We start from the raw sequence: 14,765 nt of genomic DNA, 5'->3' as shown, positions 1-14,765 counted from the left end.
TGAGCCATCTAAGACTTACTTGTTTTGTTTGTGGTACAAAGTCGCGAGCGCCTCAAGCTCACGAGCAGCGTGTGGATGGTCTGCACCGTAAGCGTTTTCTGAGATCTCCAGGGCCTGTTTATACAACTGCTCCGCATCGCCGAACTTCTTCCACTGCACGTACACACTGGCCAGTTGGTGGAGGGACTGGGCTACTCTCGGGTGATCGGGATCTAAGGCCGTCTCCCGAATTTCTAGGGACCTCTGCAAAGGCACCACAGCCTGGGGACAAAGGCGCGAGAGAGGCTGATCAAACGCAGCAATTCCACACCACAGAGCTCAGCGCCCACAAACGGAAAAACCTCCGGTCCTGGGAGGAGAAACATATAAACGTGGGGAGCCATCCTGCCTTTGGGTCCCTCGAGGTTACCTGACTGAGAAGTCCTAGGTCCTTCAGAAACCGGCCGAGGGTTTCGTACAGGTCGGCTAGGCACAGCATGTTCTCCTTGCCTTCGCAATTCTCAAACTGCTTCAGTGACTCAAAGTACTCGGTCGCCATGGCACCCTTGTCTTTGCCAACAAACTGCCAGTAACTCAGCAGCTCAGCGAAGTGTCCTCTGTTCCAACAGACAATGTTAACTTTAAAACCCAAAGCAAATAAAAATGCCGGAATTCCTTCCTATGGAGTTATAGGCAGATTATGCGCAGGGACAGTGAGGCCAGGCTTGCTCTGCCGTCCATCCTCCGGTTCTTGGCTGCGGTGTGTGCAGCAGGCTGTCTGACCTCTGACCTCTCACCACTGTCTGCACAGAAGGGGTTACCAGCGCCACCTTGCAATGCGAGCAAGCTGTGGCTAAGATCTTGCTTAGTCTCTGGTGCCGATTCACTGGAATCCCTGGTAGACATTTCATGCTGAAGTTAGCTCAGCTCACCTCCAAGCCATTTTAAATTATGGGAATTAAGTAGCAGAAACTAGCGAAAGAAGTCAGTTCCCATAGCATACCCACCTCGCGATTGCCCTGAGGAACTGGAGGGAGACGGAAGTGTTCGTTTGCAGGTGATATTTGCAGGAGGGTGAGTGAGACGCCAAAAGGCCAAATGTGAATTCATAGGACCCACAAGAAGCTTACATGGAGCTCAGCAGGTCCAGCAATAAAATTTGTGAGTGTCTCTGCTCAGGGGCAAATCAAATTATAGCTCTGTTTCTAAATTTCTAAGTGATGCAGAAAATAAACAAAAATCCTTCCTGAGGCTTAGTAGGTAAGAAGTCAGGCCAATAAAAGGGCAGTTATGCCATTAACAAACTCAGATGTATCCAAAGAGGCAACAGAAGACATAGAACAATGCTTACATTGACCCTGGTCAGATTTCCCTGGGAGCCCAGAATCTGGTAAGAAGTGATACGTGTGAGAGACCAGGCAGCCCTGAGAAGCTGAGCTTAGGAATAATTCTCTGCGTGATTTAAAGTCTGCTTAAATGTAAGAATACGGTATAATATGCCTTGGGGTTGTGGAGAGCGGGTATGGCGACAGTCCAAAGATGCCAACTCTTGTGACTAGCACCTGACTTCCTCCTGCTCCCCCCCAGATTAGCCACTCCCACCGTGCAAACCGTGCAGGCGCACCCATCAGATCAGGCCAGATGACGCAGACCTATGAACTGCAGCCACGCAACATGGAGTGAGGAGGTGGAGTTGAGAGAGGATAAAAGGACTGCGCTTGGGGGCGGAGAGGGAGAAAAAGAGAAACAGAGAGACAGAAAGGAGGCAGAAAGATTTTCACGGGCATGCCGTAAGGTTCCTGAATAAACCACTTTGAGAAGAACACTGTGTCGTTGCTCCTTTTCTGCTGGTCGGAGACAGTAGCAACAAGAGGTCATTCTAGCTGATCTTTGAAAAGCATCAATATACTTTCCCCCTGGACAAAGAAGATCTCGTGACAATTTATAAACTGTCACGGACCCCCACCTCCATTGTGTGTATTTCTGGTGCTACTGAAACTACTCTGATTTTAAAATTTGAAACAATTCCATTTTGCCAGTGTTGTTACGTAAAACAATGAGCTGTCCCTCTGGGGAGAGATGATCTAGAAGCTTCCCACCTTTTGTAGAGGTTCTGAGACACGAAGAGGTTGAGGAGGCAGCTGTGCAGTTTCTGTTTACTTCCCTGCTGCTGGAAAAGCCATGGGAGTTCATCGGCACTCCTCCAGGTCACCCTGTCCTGGCTGTGAGAGGAAGGGGACCACACAGTGAGACCGTTGGCAACAGAGGCCTCCGATGGCTTCAGGAGACCGCTGGATTAGACTCTCGTATAATCCAAAGCCAAGAAAGCTAGGCCAATTCCAGAAATGTTTACCGTTCTCACTGAGACAAGTCCCTGATATTCTAGACTAGACTCTTCCCCAGGCTGGTATGAGGAAGGAGATATAAGATTGAAACACTGAAAGGCTTAAGAGAGTGAAAGTCCCAGAACATTGAAGGTGTTTCCCTAAATTAAGGAAAAAAAAAAACACAAACAAAACCACAAAACCCAAAACAACCCCCCACCAAACAAAAACAAAACCCCTCAAATCAAAAACAACCTTCAAAGAACCTGAATATACATACACAGAGATGTGTGTGCGTGTGTGTGTTTGAGAGAGAGAATGCACATGTGATATCTATTTTTAATTATTTAAACAATAAAAATAAAGACAATAAATTTATCTGGTATCAATGTTATCTAAAGTTTCTCCTTTATCATAATAACACAAGATTTCCATAAAATGGTATTTTGTTCTTGATATTAATATGGGATAAGGAAAAGATAAATTTTTTCAGGAAATAATTAAAGTTTTACTTTTTTTTCAGTATGTGGGATTGAATCCATAGTTTGGCACTGGGCTGCCTTCCCTGCCTCTATCTATCTATCTATCTATCTATCTATCTATCTATCTATCTATCATCTGTCTATCTGTCATCTATCTGTCTATCATCTATCTATTATCTACCTATCTATCAATTATCTATCTATCATCTATCTATCAATCATCTATCTATCTATCTATCATCTGTCTATCTGTCATCTATCTGTCTATCATCTATCTATTATCTACCTATCTATCAATTATCTATCTATCATCTATCTATCAATTATCTATCATCTATCTATCTATCTATCTATCTATCTATCTATCTATCTATCTATCTATCTATCTATCTACCTATCTATCTAATGTTGAAATAGGGAAGATCTCTCTAAGTTAGCCTTGAATTCACTCAGTAGCCCAGATAGACTTTAAACTTGCACCGTGAATCCTCTCACCCGAGGACACAGCATCCTACCTGTCACTGTAAAATGCTTGTCACTTCACAACCATGCCCCTCGGTCACATACAACCTGGATATAATTTGCCTCAGTCTGCCTAGTAACGGGTATTACAGGCCTGTGCCACCTCACCTGGCTGAAGTTTACGCTTCAACTTATAAGCAAAGGAAGAGAAACCAGAACACAAAGGCAGGGTGTAGCAGAAGAGCAAGGCAGACATTGCTGATACCTGAGCTGTGAGGTGAAATAGTTGATTAGCTTTTGCCTGTATGAAGAAACGAGGGCGGGGTCTCCCATGTACTCCAGCCGCACTGTTTCCCAGGCCTGGGAGAGGAAACAAAGACCGACTCTATTAATGTCACTACACGTCTGACAGTGGATTTGCAGAAAGCAATGTACAGTTCTCTTATGTCTACAGTTACATAGTAGGAACAGCCCTACAATCTTTTAAACTTTAGGATGATGTGATGATAAGCTTCGTTTAATAACTCAAAGCACAACTTATTTAAATTTTTTTTACATTAAAGTACATTGAAAAGGTAACTCAAAGGAGCAAATTATATCCAGGTTGTATGTGACAGAGGGGCATGGCTGTGAAGTGACAGGCATTTTACAGTGACAGGTAGGATGCTGTGTCCTCGGGTGAGAGGATTCACAGTGCTACACGAGATGGGAGCAGGCGTTCTACTAACTAGTCCCTTCCGAAGATTTACAAGGATTAGACACATGGCAAGTGTGGCACCTTTGAGGACCATCCCCAGTCTCGTCACTGTCCTGGGGACAACTTAGAGCTCGCCTAGAACTGGGCAGATGGCTCCTGAGCCAGGGAGAGCGGCCATCAGGAAGACTGACTCTTGTCTCATTTGCGTTCCTAGGAGGAAACCCCCTTTATGATTTTGCTTCATGTGTTTTGTGAATGGAATTTTGCTTTAAAAATTATGCATATAATATGTAACAGGACAGGTAATTTCTTGATTTTTTTTTTTTTTTGAGTTTTTGAGACTCGCCTGTTCCTATGTAGCCTAGGCTGGCCTCAGATTTACTAAGCTCCTGTCTTAGCCTCCTGGGATGGCAGGCATATAGCCCAGGGTAGAGTGACTACATAGCAGAGGCTAGTCTTGAACTCCTGATCCTCCTGTCTCCACCTCCCAGGTACTGGGATAATGGCAAGCCTGTGTCACTGAGCCTGGCTCCTTTTATTAAAATCACACACTGTCGTTAATTATAGAAACAATACATTACGGCAGATCCTTAGAACCAAAGCATCTTGGGTAATAGCTGTCCCATAAAGGCACTACATGCTTAGCATTAGACAGGTTTCACATGCAATTTAAAGTTACTCTGAATAAAATGTAATGGTAAATGTTAGGTTTTGAGATTAACTTCTGAAATGTTTATCATAACATAGTATAAATAATATCATGTGGAATGCTATGGTGATACTTACAAGTAAAAAAATACGTTTTATTAAAAATATTTGAAACAACATTCACCTGCAGATGTTGAAACCTGAGCAAACCACAGCTGTAGGTCAGCAGATGCATTTTGTGTAAACTGTGGACAATGGAAGTCAAAGAGGCCCAGGACAGCTCTGGATACAGCTCCATCAGCTCTGACTCGCTCACACCATTGTGACTAACGTTGATGAGGCAGAGAATCTAGACAGAGAACAGGGCACACAGGGACCACAGGCTACTTCAGACACCACGGCCAAGAGTTTCTAAAACTTCTTAACGCTTATCCAGGTTTTATCCAGACTTTGTCTCAAGAAAAGAAAGTAGAGAAGCAGCCGAGAAAAAGATCCCGGTGCCAGCTTCTGACCTTCACACATGTACACACTGGTAAGTACATTCCATCATACATGCATGCAGATATCACATACATGGCAACATGTGTGAGCACACACACACACACACACACAAATACACACATACAAACCTTAGCCAAAACACAAGGGAAAAAGACAACTTCAATCAACAAAATGTCAAAGCTTTTCTTTCATCTTAAAGTTCTAAGACAATTTATCAATGGGAAAGAAGAAAACAAAGGAAAGAAGAGAAAAAGGAAAGGAAAGCTAAATTGACCAGAAGAACATAGAAACAGACCTACAGTTACATGTTTACACATGAGCGAGATATTTGTTGTGTAGCATTTCAAATCAGAAGAGAATATATATTATTTAATAGTGTATATCATTTAATAATATATATCATTTAATAAAAAAAAACCCAGCAATCAGATAGCCACATGACAAAAGGCTGAAAAGCAGAGAAATTTTCCCTCACATAAGCTAAAATAAATCCATATGAATTAAAGACTTACACGAAGCTATAAAGGGTTGGAAGGAAGCCACACATACACGAACCACTCAGGGGACCAGTAAAGCAGCAGAGACATTTTAAAGACACAGCAGACCAGTACCGCTGGTTAACTTGGTTTTTACTAAAATATTCTTCAATGAATATTAACATAGATGACCAGGCACAAAGGATAAAGACATTCAATTAGTATTCAGTATGAACATGTAAGGACTTCAGACCAATAAGAAAAAGAAAACCTGGGAGTGGGGAGATGGCTCAGTGGTTAAAAGCACTTGCTGCTCTTCCAGAGGACCCAGGTTCAGTTCCCAGCACCCGCACCATCAGGCTTACAAATACACGCTCTTGGGTATTGAGAGCCTTCTTGTGGCCTCCTGCGGACCTGCAATCACATGCCTGTGTGCTCCCTAACAGACACACATGCTTACACAGAATTAAAAAATAAACTTAATCTACAGTTAACTAAAAAAAAAAAAAAAAAAAAAAAAAAAAAAAATGACTCCTAAAAGAAAAGAAGAGCAAGACCAAGAAGACAAGTCAATTTAAAAAGATGTAAATGTCAAGTGTGGTGGGGCATGCTTAAATCTCAGCCCTTAGAAGTCCAGCCCAGCTAGACTAGACTGACCTAAAAAGCCTCTAAGCCTTCAGATGCAGTCTTATGTATCTCAGGCTGTCCTCAAACACTTGGAAGCTGAGAGTGAATTTACTCCTCATGTTTCTGACTCTCCCCTTAGCTGCTGAGATTACAGGCATATAGAATTATCTCTTCCTGCAGATCAAGATATGGATCTAGTCATATCAGCTCAGGGCTCATAAAAACAAACCCCACAAGATCACATTTATTCTGCCTATGTGTAGACAGGGTCTTATGTATGTCTTGCACTTGCCTAGTTATCTTTCTGAGCAGAGCAAGCAAGTTCGATTACAAAAATGGCAGTTAAGTCTGATGACCTGCTATCTTGCTAGAACAGCAAATTTTATAAGATCAGTCAGCTTAAGAGCAGACTTCAACATCTGGTTAGAAAAAACAAAGTGGGTCTGGAGAGATGGCTCAGCGGTTAAGAGCACTGACTGCTCTTCCAGAGGTCCTGAGTTCAATTCCCAGCAACCACACGGTGCCTCACAACCACCTGTATGGGATCTGATGCCCTCTTCTGGTGTGTCTGAACACAGTTACAGTGTAGTCATATAAATAAAAGTAAATCTAAAAAATAAAAATAAAAAAAATAAAAAAATGAAGTCCAGCCCAGGAGGATTGCTGTGAGTTTTAGATTAGCCTGGGCTCCAGGACAGCCAGAGCTGTAGAGCAAGACCTCATCTCATAAAACACAAGAGATAAGACAATGAATAACCGTGAGAAGAGAAAACTCAGTGATCGCCAGGAAGACTTGTTTCGAGCACTGGCTCCAGCCTCCTGCATACGCTTACAGCACATTTAAACTCCAGCAAAACATGATTAACTTCCATTCCCGGGACTACACATGGGCCCTCAGGGGGCCTCCTGTGGGGTCACCGCACTTCACCTGTGTCATCCGCTCTTTATCCCTGTCGCTTGGCATGGACTCCCGGACGTGGTGGAGAACGAGTCTGTACAGTGACACTGTGTCCTGACACTGCAGGCACCGATGAAGGGTTTCAGCTAAGTTGCCCGCTTTCCCGGCACTGTGGAAATTGAGGACAGACTGAATTTCATGCAGACTGCCAATATCTGTGAAGAATCTGGGGCACACAAAACAGTGACCTCTATTTTTGTGCTACAAAATTAGGAGTAATGGAGAGTCAATAGAAATACAGAAAGATGATAGCAGTTTGGTTTATTTTATCACATCATTTAATTCATTTCGATGAACACGTGCTGAGAATTAACTTTTACGTCCGCTGTGGACTGTAAAAACAAGTGAGGTTGGCGTTGATGCTCCAGCGGGCCACCTTCTGCAGGATACAGGGAATTACAGAAAGCACTGTCAGCCAGGCACACTGAAACTGTACTGAGCCAGGGCAAACTAAAGAAATTCGGTAAACAAGCCAGGGCACGTAGTTCAAGTGTGTGAACGTTCCAAGTTTTAGACTTGCCGAGGGCACAGAGTGAGCTTAAACTCAGCCTCACATCTTAGTGAGAAGCCACCTCAGAGGCACGGCATTTGTCTAGCATCCATAACGCTACAGGCCCAGGTCTATGTGCTGCAAAATAAATAGAGTAATTACAGGTGACATACATGCACATTCACGGGGACACAGCGCGAGGCAGAGTGCTCACCCCTATCTAACCCCTGGGTCCAGTCTTTAGCAAGAAACCAAACCAAACCAAATTAAACATACAATATAACAACTCCACCACACAAAAGTCTCTTTTTAAAATATAGAAATGATCCATGGTCCCTCTTAAAGATAGATTCTTGTGGAAACCTGATATCAAAAATCCAAATAGCCCAATTAAAAAAAAAAGTGGGGTACAGGTCTGAACTGAGAATTCTCAGCAGAGGAAACCCAAATGGCTGAAAAAACACTTAGAGATGTTCAACGTCCTTAGATACAAATTGAAACCCTGAGTCCATTGTAAACCTGTCAGAAAAACTAAAATAAAAACCGCAAGTGGCAGCTCATGCTGGTGAGGATGTGATGCAGGGGCACCCCACTGCTGGTGGGGGTGAAGGCAAGTACAGGCATCATGGAAGTCAGTATGGCAGTTCCTCACACAGATGAGAATCAATCCAGCTGTGTCACTCTAGAGCACATACCCCAAGGACGTTTCATCCTGCCACAAGGACACTTGTTCAGCCATGTTCACTGCTGCTCTAGTCATAAAAACTGGACACACCTAAATGTTCCTCAACAGAAGAATGGATTTTTAAAAAAGTGGTACATTTATACAACTACTCAACTCTTTATAAATCACATTATGAAATTTCCAGGCAAATGGATGGAACTAGGAAAAAAAATCTTGAGGCAACCCAGACCCAGAAAGATAAATATGGTATGTGTACACTTATATCTGGATATTAGCTATTACATGAATGATAATCAAGCTACAATCCACAGGCCTAGAGAGGTTAGACATAGAAGGGGCTAGGGAGGACGCATGGAGCTCCCTGGGAGAGAACAGAAGAGATTTTATGGACAGGCTGGAGCCTGAGGGTGGGGGTGGAGATGGATGAAGATGGGAGGGTCAGGTGGGAGGAGGGAGATGGGATGGAGGGAGGGAATAAGGAGGAGAGAGAACTGGAGAACATTTGAGGGGTGGAAACCTAGTGCAGGGGAAACTTCCTATAATATATGAAGGTGATGCCACTGAAGTCTCCAAATAACAAGGGACACAGAATCCCTACTGGCCATCTCTTGTCACCAAAACAAAGCCTCCAGTGCCAGGATTCATCCAATTGAGCTGTTGGCCAAAAAGGTTCCATCGAAATCCCCAAACAACCCGGGCTTTTGGCCAAGACAACAGGTTGCTTCCCACAAACTGATAGCAAGGTCCCATTTGTTAAAGACAACACTCACATAACTCAGTGAGCAGGAGGAGGTCAAGCTGGTGCCTATGCAGAACCCTCAGTCCCATGTCGTAGCGTCTGTCCATGACGTGGACAGGTACTCTGCCAGCTACCAGAAGAGAAAACACCACCACAAACCACAAAAACGTTGGTTGCCAATGTGTCCTGCCTGAAAAATATACCAGGGCAATTGTGGCACAAACCTCATGGAAGTAACCAACCAATGTCGGATTTGACTTAAGACCACACTCCATGAGATGAAAGCCTGACCTGACACTGGGTGACCAAGAACCAGAGTGGAGATAGTCCGGGGAACTAGGGTAAAACCAAATAATACTGGTCTAAAAAAAGTAACAATCACATGACTTCTAATGATATTTTGCTATCCTCACAGACTGACGCCTTCTTCAGCTATCATGAGAGATGCTTCTTCCTGAAGCTGATGGGAACAAATACAGAGACCCACAGACGGCCATTATACACAGAGAGATCTTGGGACACATAGCTCTGAACAGAGACCCACAGAGCTCAGGGAACCCCATGAGAGAAAAAGCAGAAGGTGTAGGGGAGACGGAAGGGATGGAGGACACTAGGAGAACAAGACCCCCTGAAACAACTAAGCGAAGGTTGTATGAATTCAGAGACAAGTAACAGCAGACTTTCAGTGCATGTGACCTAGCAATCTTCAGCTTAGAACGTCTATGGGACTCTTGAGCCAGTGGGCCTCTGGTTCCTGTGCCTTCTCTTGGAACGTTTATTTTTCTGTTGGCTTGGCTTGTCCAACTTTGGTATGATGGCTTTTCATTTTCTCTCATTATAGTTTTATATGGCTGCATTTTGTTTTTATCTCCTAGAAGCTTGTTCTTTTCTGATGAGAGATAGGAAGGGGGTGGTTCTGGATGGAAGGGGAGGTGGAGAGGAACCAGCCTTGGATGGAGGGAAAACTGTGAGAAAAGAATCTATGGTTACTGAAAGAGAAGAACGGGTTCTTGCAATGAGCAGCTTACAGCTGTGTGGAGAGGAATCCCAGCAGATACCGTGGTCACTCCATTACCACAAGCAGCAATGGAAGAGCCTGGGCAGGACACACCACAGGAAACTCAATTGTGTAAGATTTTCTTTTCAGTTCAGATTTGGTGTTCAAAGTGAGAACATGGAATTAAGAGACAAGAAAGCTAGATTCAGTGTCTGTAAACAAGGCTTGTGTTGTGATGACTTCTATTATGACAAGTATCAAAAATAAATCATTTTTTCACATCCCTGGCTGAGGTGGTCCATGCAGAAGGAAGAAGCCAAAGCCCAGCAATCGAATGCTTATGAAAGGTGGGTTACTGACTGGTACGGAAGACAGATATGTGCGACTAGATTTGAGAACAGAGACGATGGAAGGGATCCTTCCTGATTACATTGTGTTCGACAGGGGAGGGCTGGGGAAGGGGGAGGGGATGAGCACTTACCAGGCCATCATTTTGCTGAGAAGGGTGACGTAGAGGGCGTGGCGGGTAGTGGCTGGACGGCAGTGCTGTTCTAGCATCTTCTCCTACACCAGTTTCCAAATACAAAGTGAAAGTAAGAAAAGTAGCCAGAGGTCATCAGTGCTGAGCCAGCCACAGATGTTGGCATCGGAAAGAAACTGTCCCCGCTGCCATCAGTGATGTCACAGGGGTGGGTAGTAGAGGGAGCCTGGCTCTGGTCAGACTTCCGGATGCAGAGGAAGATGCAGCCAATATAAAAGCACTTTTTAAACAAATACCCATACTTAATAATACTATATACTCCTCCCTAATGAGAAAATATTTGTATTGCTTCTTCTATATGTCTCATTAAAAACAGAATGGCCAGTGGTGGTGGGACAGGCCTTTAATCCCAGCACTCAGGAGGCAGAGGTAGGTGGATCTCTTTGGGTTAGAGGGCAGCCTGGTCTACAGGGTGTGCTCCAAGACAGTCAGGGCTACACAGAGAAACCCTGTCTGGACAAAGAAACAAAGCAAAGCAAAGCAAAACAAAGAAACAAACAGAAGCCAGAGTGGAGGTGATTGGGGAGGTGACCAGTGGGTAAAGAGATCGCTGCACAAGTCTGAGGACCAGAAATCAGATCCTGAGGAACTCGAATTAAAAGGGCGGGGCACAGTGATGTGTGCCTGTAACCCCAGCAGTGGGAGGTGGGGAAGGGGAGGGTAGGGTTCAGAGACAGGTGGTTACGTAGAGCTTGCTGGCTATCTGGTCCAGTGAGACTTTGGCTCAAAGGGGGGTGGCAAGCAATATGGAAGACACCTGACTTCATCCTCTGGCATCCACACACGTGTGCACAGGGGCATGCACCTGCAGACACATAGGTACACACATGCCACACACACACACACATTTTTCAAAGAGAATAATTATCGACCAAAATAACTCCTGAACTCCTAATTTCCTCAAGAGCACAAGGCACCTATACGGAATTTTAAGTCTTCTGGCAGAGAACAGAGAAAGCACCGAAGTCAAAGCGCTCACCTGCTCTCTGCTCAAGCGCATGTCCACGGAGTGACATTCTGCGGTTATTAAAGATATGGCGTCTTGGGGGCTTAAAGGATCGAGATGCAGTGTAGGCCACAACCTTTTGTTTCAAGAGGAAAAAGGAAAATAAATGTCTAACGGCACAACAAAGACCTTAAGCCAGCACAGCACCCATGATAGTCCATTGGATAAAGTTATTTTATACTGTCTTTATAAAATAAACATGGAAACTGTTAGGTTTATCATTACATCCACCGGGAGTCAACGCAGAGTGCATAATCTACGTTCCCGTAAGCCAGGAGGGGAAACAAAGTCAGTTCTGCATCCAGCACTGCAGTAAGAGTCGGCACTGGTACCTGGTGCTCAGGGGGGGCAGTTGGAAATGTTCTCTGCACCAGGGTACTTACAGGACAATGACTAGGGACAGGGAAAGTCTTATGCTGTGTGCAGAGCACAGATACAGAGATCTGTCCACCGACACACACTGACATACGGAGTACGCATTAAACGTCCTTGAGAAGGTGTGATGGGGAAGAAAGGTTTTCTTGTAGAAAAAAGGACAAGGTTTCCCCCCTGGGTAACAGTGACTGGGCTAAGGAAAACTGCCTGACAGAACTCAACTCTTAAGTAAGTTTTCTGAGGATTGGCAAAAAAGGGGAGTCTGCATCCTAGAATAACAGGTATCAAGACTGCAATCCCCAGGCCCGCCCACCTCTCCAATTCTCTCACCCACAAATGAACCTGCTGACTTGATTTTACAATTTGCAATTCAAGTGAAACCCTCCCAAGAAACAAATCCCATTCCGATTCGGGCATACCTCCACGCTGTGGGGCAGGTCTCCACGTTCACAGAGACGATGACTCTGACATTCACTGGAAGGGGGTCTATCAGCCACTTCATGTGCTTCTCCACTTGCTTAAGAGCACACATCAGAAGTCCGCTTATAATAACAGCATTTCAGAACGATCCCCACAGTTGTCCAAGGGGATAAGAGTCTCACTACACTTTCCTTATTATTAAGGATACAACTCTTATTCGGGGGATGGTTTATTCTAGGCTGGAAAAACACCGTTATCACCAAATTTAAATTCTGGATACTTAAGGAAATGTGGGTGCCTTAAATTGGTGTCAAAATAGGGCTGGGCAGTGGTGGCGCAGGCCTTTAATCCTATGCTTGGGAGGCAGAGGCAGGTGGATCTCTGTTAGTTCAGCTCCAGTCTGGTCCACAGAACAAGTTCCAGGTCAGTCAAAGGTATACAGAGAAATCCTATCTCAAACCCCTCCTCAAGGTCTAAATACCTTTTGCCAAGTCTATAGATTTTCTTGATGTTACTCTCTCTAAGCATACAATTCTTTTCTTTTTTTTTCAAAATTCAGACACCTCTCCCCCAGAATTAAGTAGCGATAAATGGAACAGCATCACCCCCTTCCCCGACGCTCAGAACTGAGAAGCCTGCTGCCACCACTGCTGGTCCCCTGGCCTCCGGGGACACCTGCTAATAGAAGCCCTGGTAAGAGCAGCACCTGAACTTGGTCTATGGAATCGATGACGATGAGGATGCTGCCCTGGTGCCGAGCAGAGAGCTTCTCCAGCCAATGTGGAAATTCCTCCAGAAGTTTAGCAGGGTCCAGTGTCAGTGCAGAAACTGCCCAGAGGTGCTGCATCAGCTGCAGGGTGACAGGGTGACATCACGTGCAGTGTAAGCCAGCCATACTCCATGGTAGCAGGGGGACCTTCCCAATCCCCACTGTGTGTCAGCACTGACTCTTCACAGTGGTGGAGTCAAGTACTGTGTGTGTGTGTGTGTGTGTGTGTGTGTGTGTGTATCTGCATCCATATGCACACACACACATGTATGTGTGCATGTGTGTGTTTGCATGTGGAGGCCAGAGGGTGGTGCTGAGTATCTTCTTCAATTGCTTCTCCACCTTATCTTTGCTGACAGGGTCTCACACTGAGCCTGGAGTTTCACAGACTGGCTAGGCTAGTGGCCAGGAAGTTCTACAGATCTTCCTGTCTCTGTCCACCAGATCATGCTGTGGTTCCAGGCGTGCACGCTGCCATGCCCGAGTGTTTGCACGGATGCTGGGGATAGAAACTCAGATATTATTCTTTACTGACTGGGTTTCCTTTGCAGACTGTAAGTCATAATTAAAAATATTTACTTTTATCTTATGTGTATGAATATTTTGCCTGCATGTACACATGTGTACCATGTACATGCAGTTCCCATGGAGACCAGAAGAGTGTCAAATCCCCTTGGACTGGAGTTACAGATGGTTGTTAGCTGCCCGGTTGGATATTGGGAGCCAAACCTGGGTCTTCCGTAACTGAGTCATTCCTTCAACCCAAGTACCATATTTTAAACCTTACACAAAACCAAGATAGCTTGTCATAGGTTGAGTATTCCTTATGTGAGATGTTTGGTATCAAAAGTGTTTCAGATTTCAGATTTTGGGGCCCTGGGTAATATTCCCATATACATAATGAGTTGATCTTGGATTCAAAGCTAAAGTCTAAATATAAAACTCATTTCTATTTCATATACATGCTTTACAAGTGGCCTGAAGGTGTTTCTGAACATTCCAAAGTGAGCCAGTGTCTTAACTGACATGTCACATGAGCTCGGACATGGAATTTTCCACTTGAAATGTCATCTTGCTGCTCAGAAAGCTTCGGATTTTCCCTGGGGCTGGAGCTCAGAGGTAGAGCACTTGCCTTTGTATGCACAGGGCCCCAAATGTTCAATCGCCACTGCTGCCAAAAAGTCTCAGCCTTTGGGGCAGTTCAGATTTCAAATCAGCGATATTCTACCTACCTACGGCACCAAAAGTTTGTTTATTATTATTAACCCAATCCTAGAGAGCTTCAGAATCTGCCCAACATTCCGATAACCAATTCCCATCCTACCTTCAGAGTCAGCCGCTTGATAATCAAGAAGGACTCTGAGCTGGTGGACAGTGGCCTCCCCACAAAATGAGACAGGATCAGAGTGTTAGGGAAATGCTTCTGCTGCAGCTGAATCCTGAGAGAAAAACACGGGACATGTCATAAAGCTGACTGTGGTCCTTTACGGTCTGCAACAACAGACACACAAAGAGCCAGACATTAAACACTGCCCCAAGTCCTTAATGACATGGTTAGTCATATTGCAACAAATAAGGAGATTAGTGAA

The 14,765-nt window shown here is 44.6% G+C and overlaps 1 protein-coding gene across 1 annotated transcript in view; it reads right to left on the bottom strand.

Annotated features, from left to right (window-relative positions):
* Positions 1–14,765, bottom strand: part of NPHP3 (nephrocystin 3) — a gene marked incomplete at both ends in the record, with an annotated part of 38,750 nt that overhangs the window by 5,857 nt on the left and 18,128 nt on the right. Inside the window, 11 exons of the mRNA XM_080934213.1 lie at positions 20–261; positions 410–596; positions 2,079–2,201; positions 3,513–3,607; positions 4,777–4,941; positions 7,125–7,263; positions 10,547–10,629; positions 11,586–11,688; positions 12,407–12,504; positions 13,114–13,257; positions 14,501–14,615. Coding sequence (XP_080790339.1) covers positions 20–261; positions 410–596; positions 2,079–2,201; positions 3,513–3,607; positions 4,777–4,941; positions 7,125–7,263; positions 10,547–10,629; positions 11,586–11,688; positions 12,407–12,504; positions 13,114–13,257; positions 14,501–14,615 — 1,494 coding nt within the window. The remainder of the gene's footprint in view (positions 1–19; positions 262–409; positions 597–2,078; positions 2,202–3,512; positions 3,608–4,776; positions 4,942–7,124; positions 7,264–10,546; positions 10,630–11,585; positions 11,689–12,406; positions 12,505–13,113; positions 13,258–14,500; positions 14,616–14,765) is intronic.

This window comes from Micromys minutus (genome assembly GCF_963924665.1).
Source record: "Micromys minutus genome assembly, chromosome: 21".
Taxonomy (NCBI): Eukaryota; Metazoa; Chordata; class Mammalia; order Rodentia; family Muridae; genus Micromys; species Micromys minutus.
Note: the sequence above shows the minus strand (reverse complement) of the source record. Positions and strands in the feature narration are given on the sequence as shown.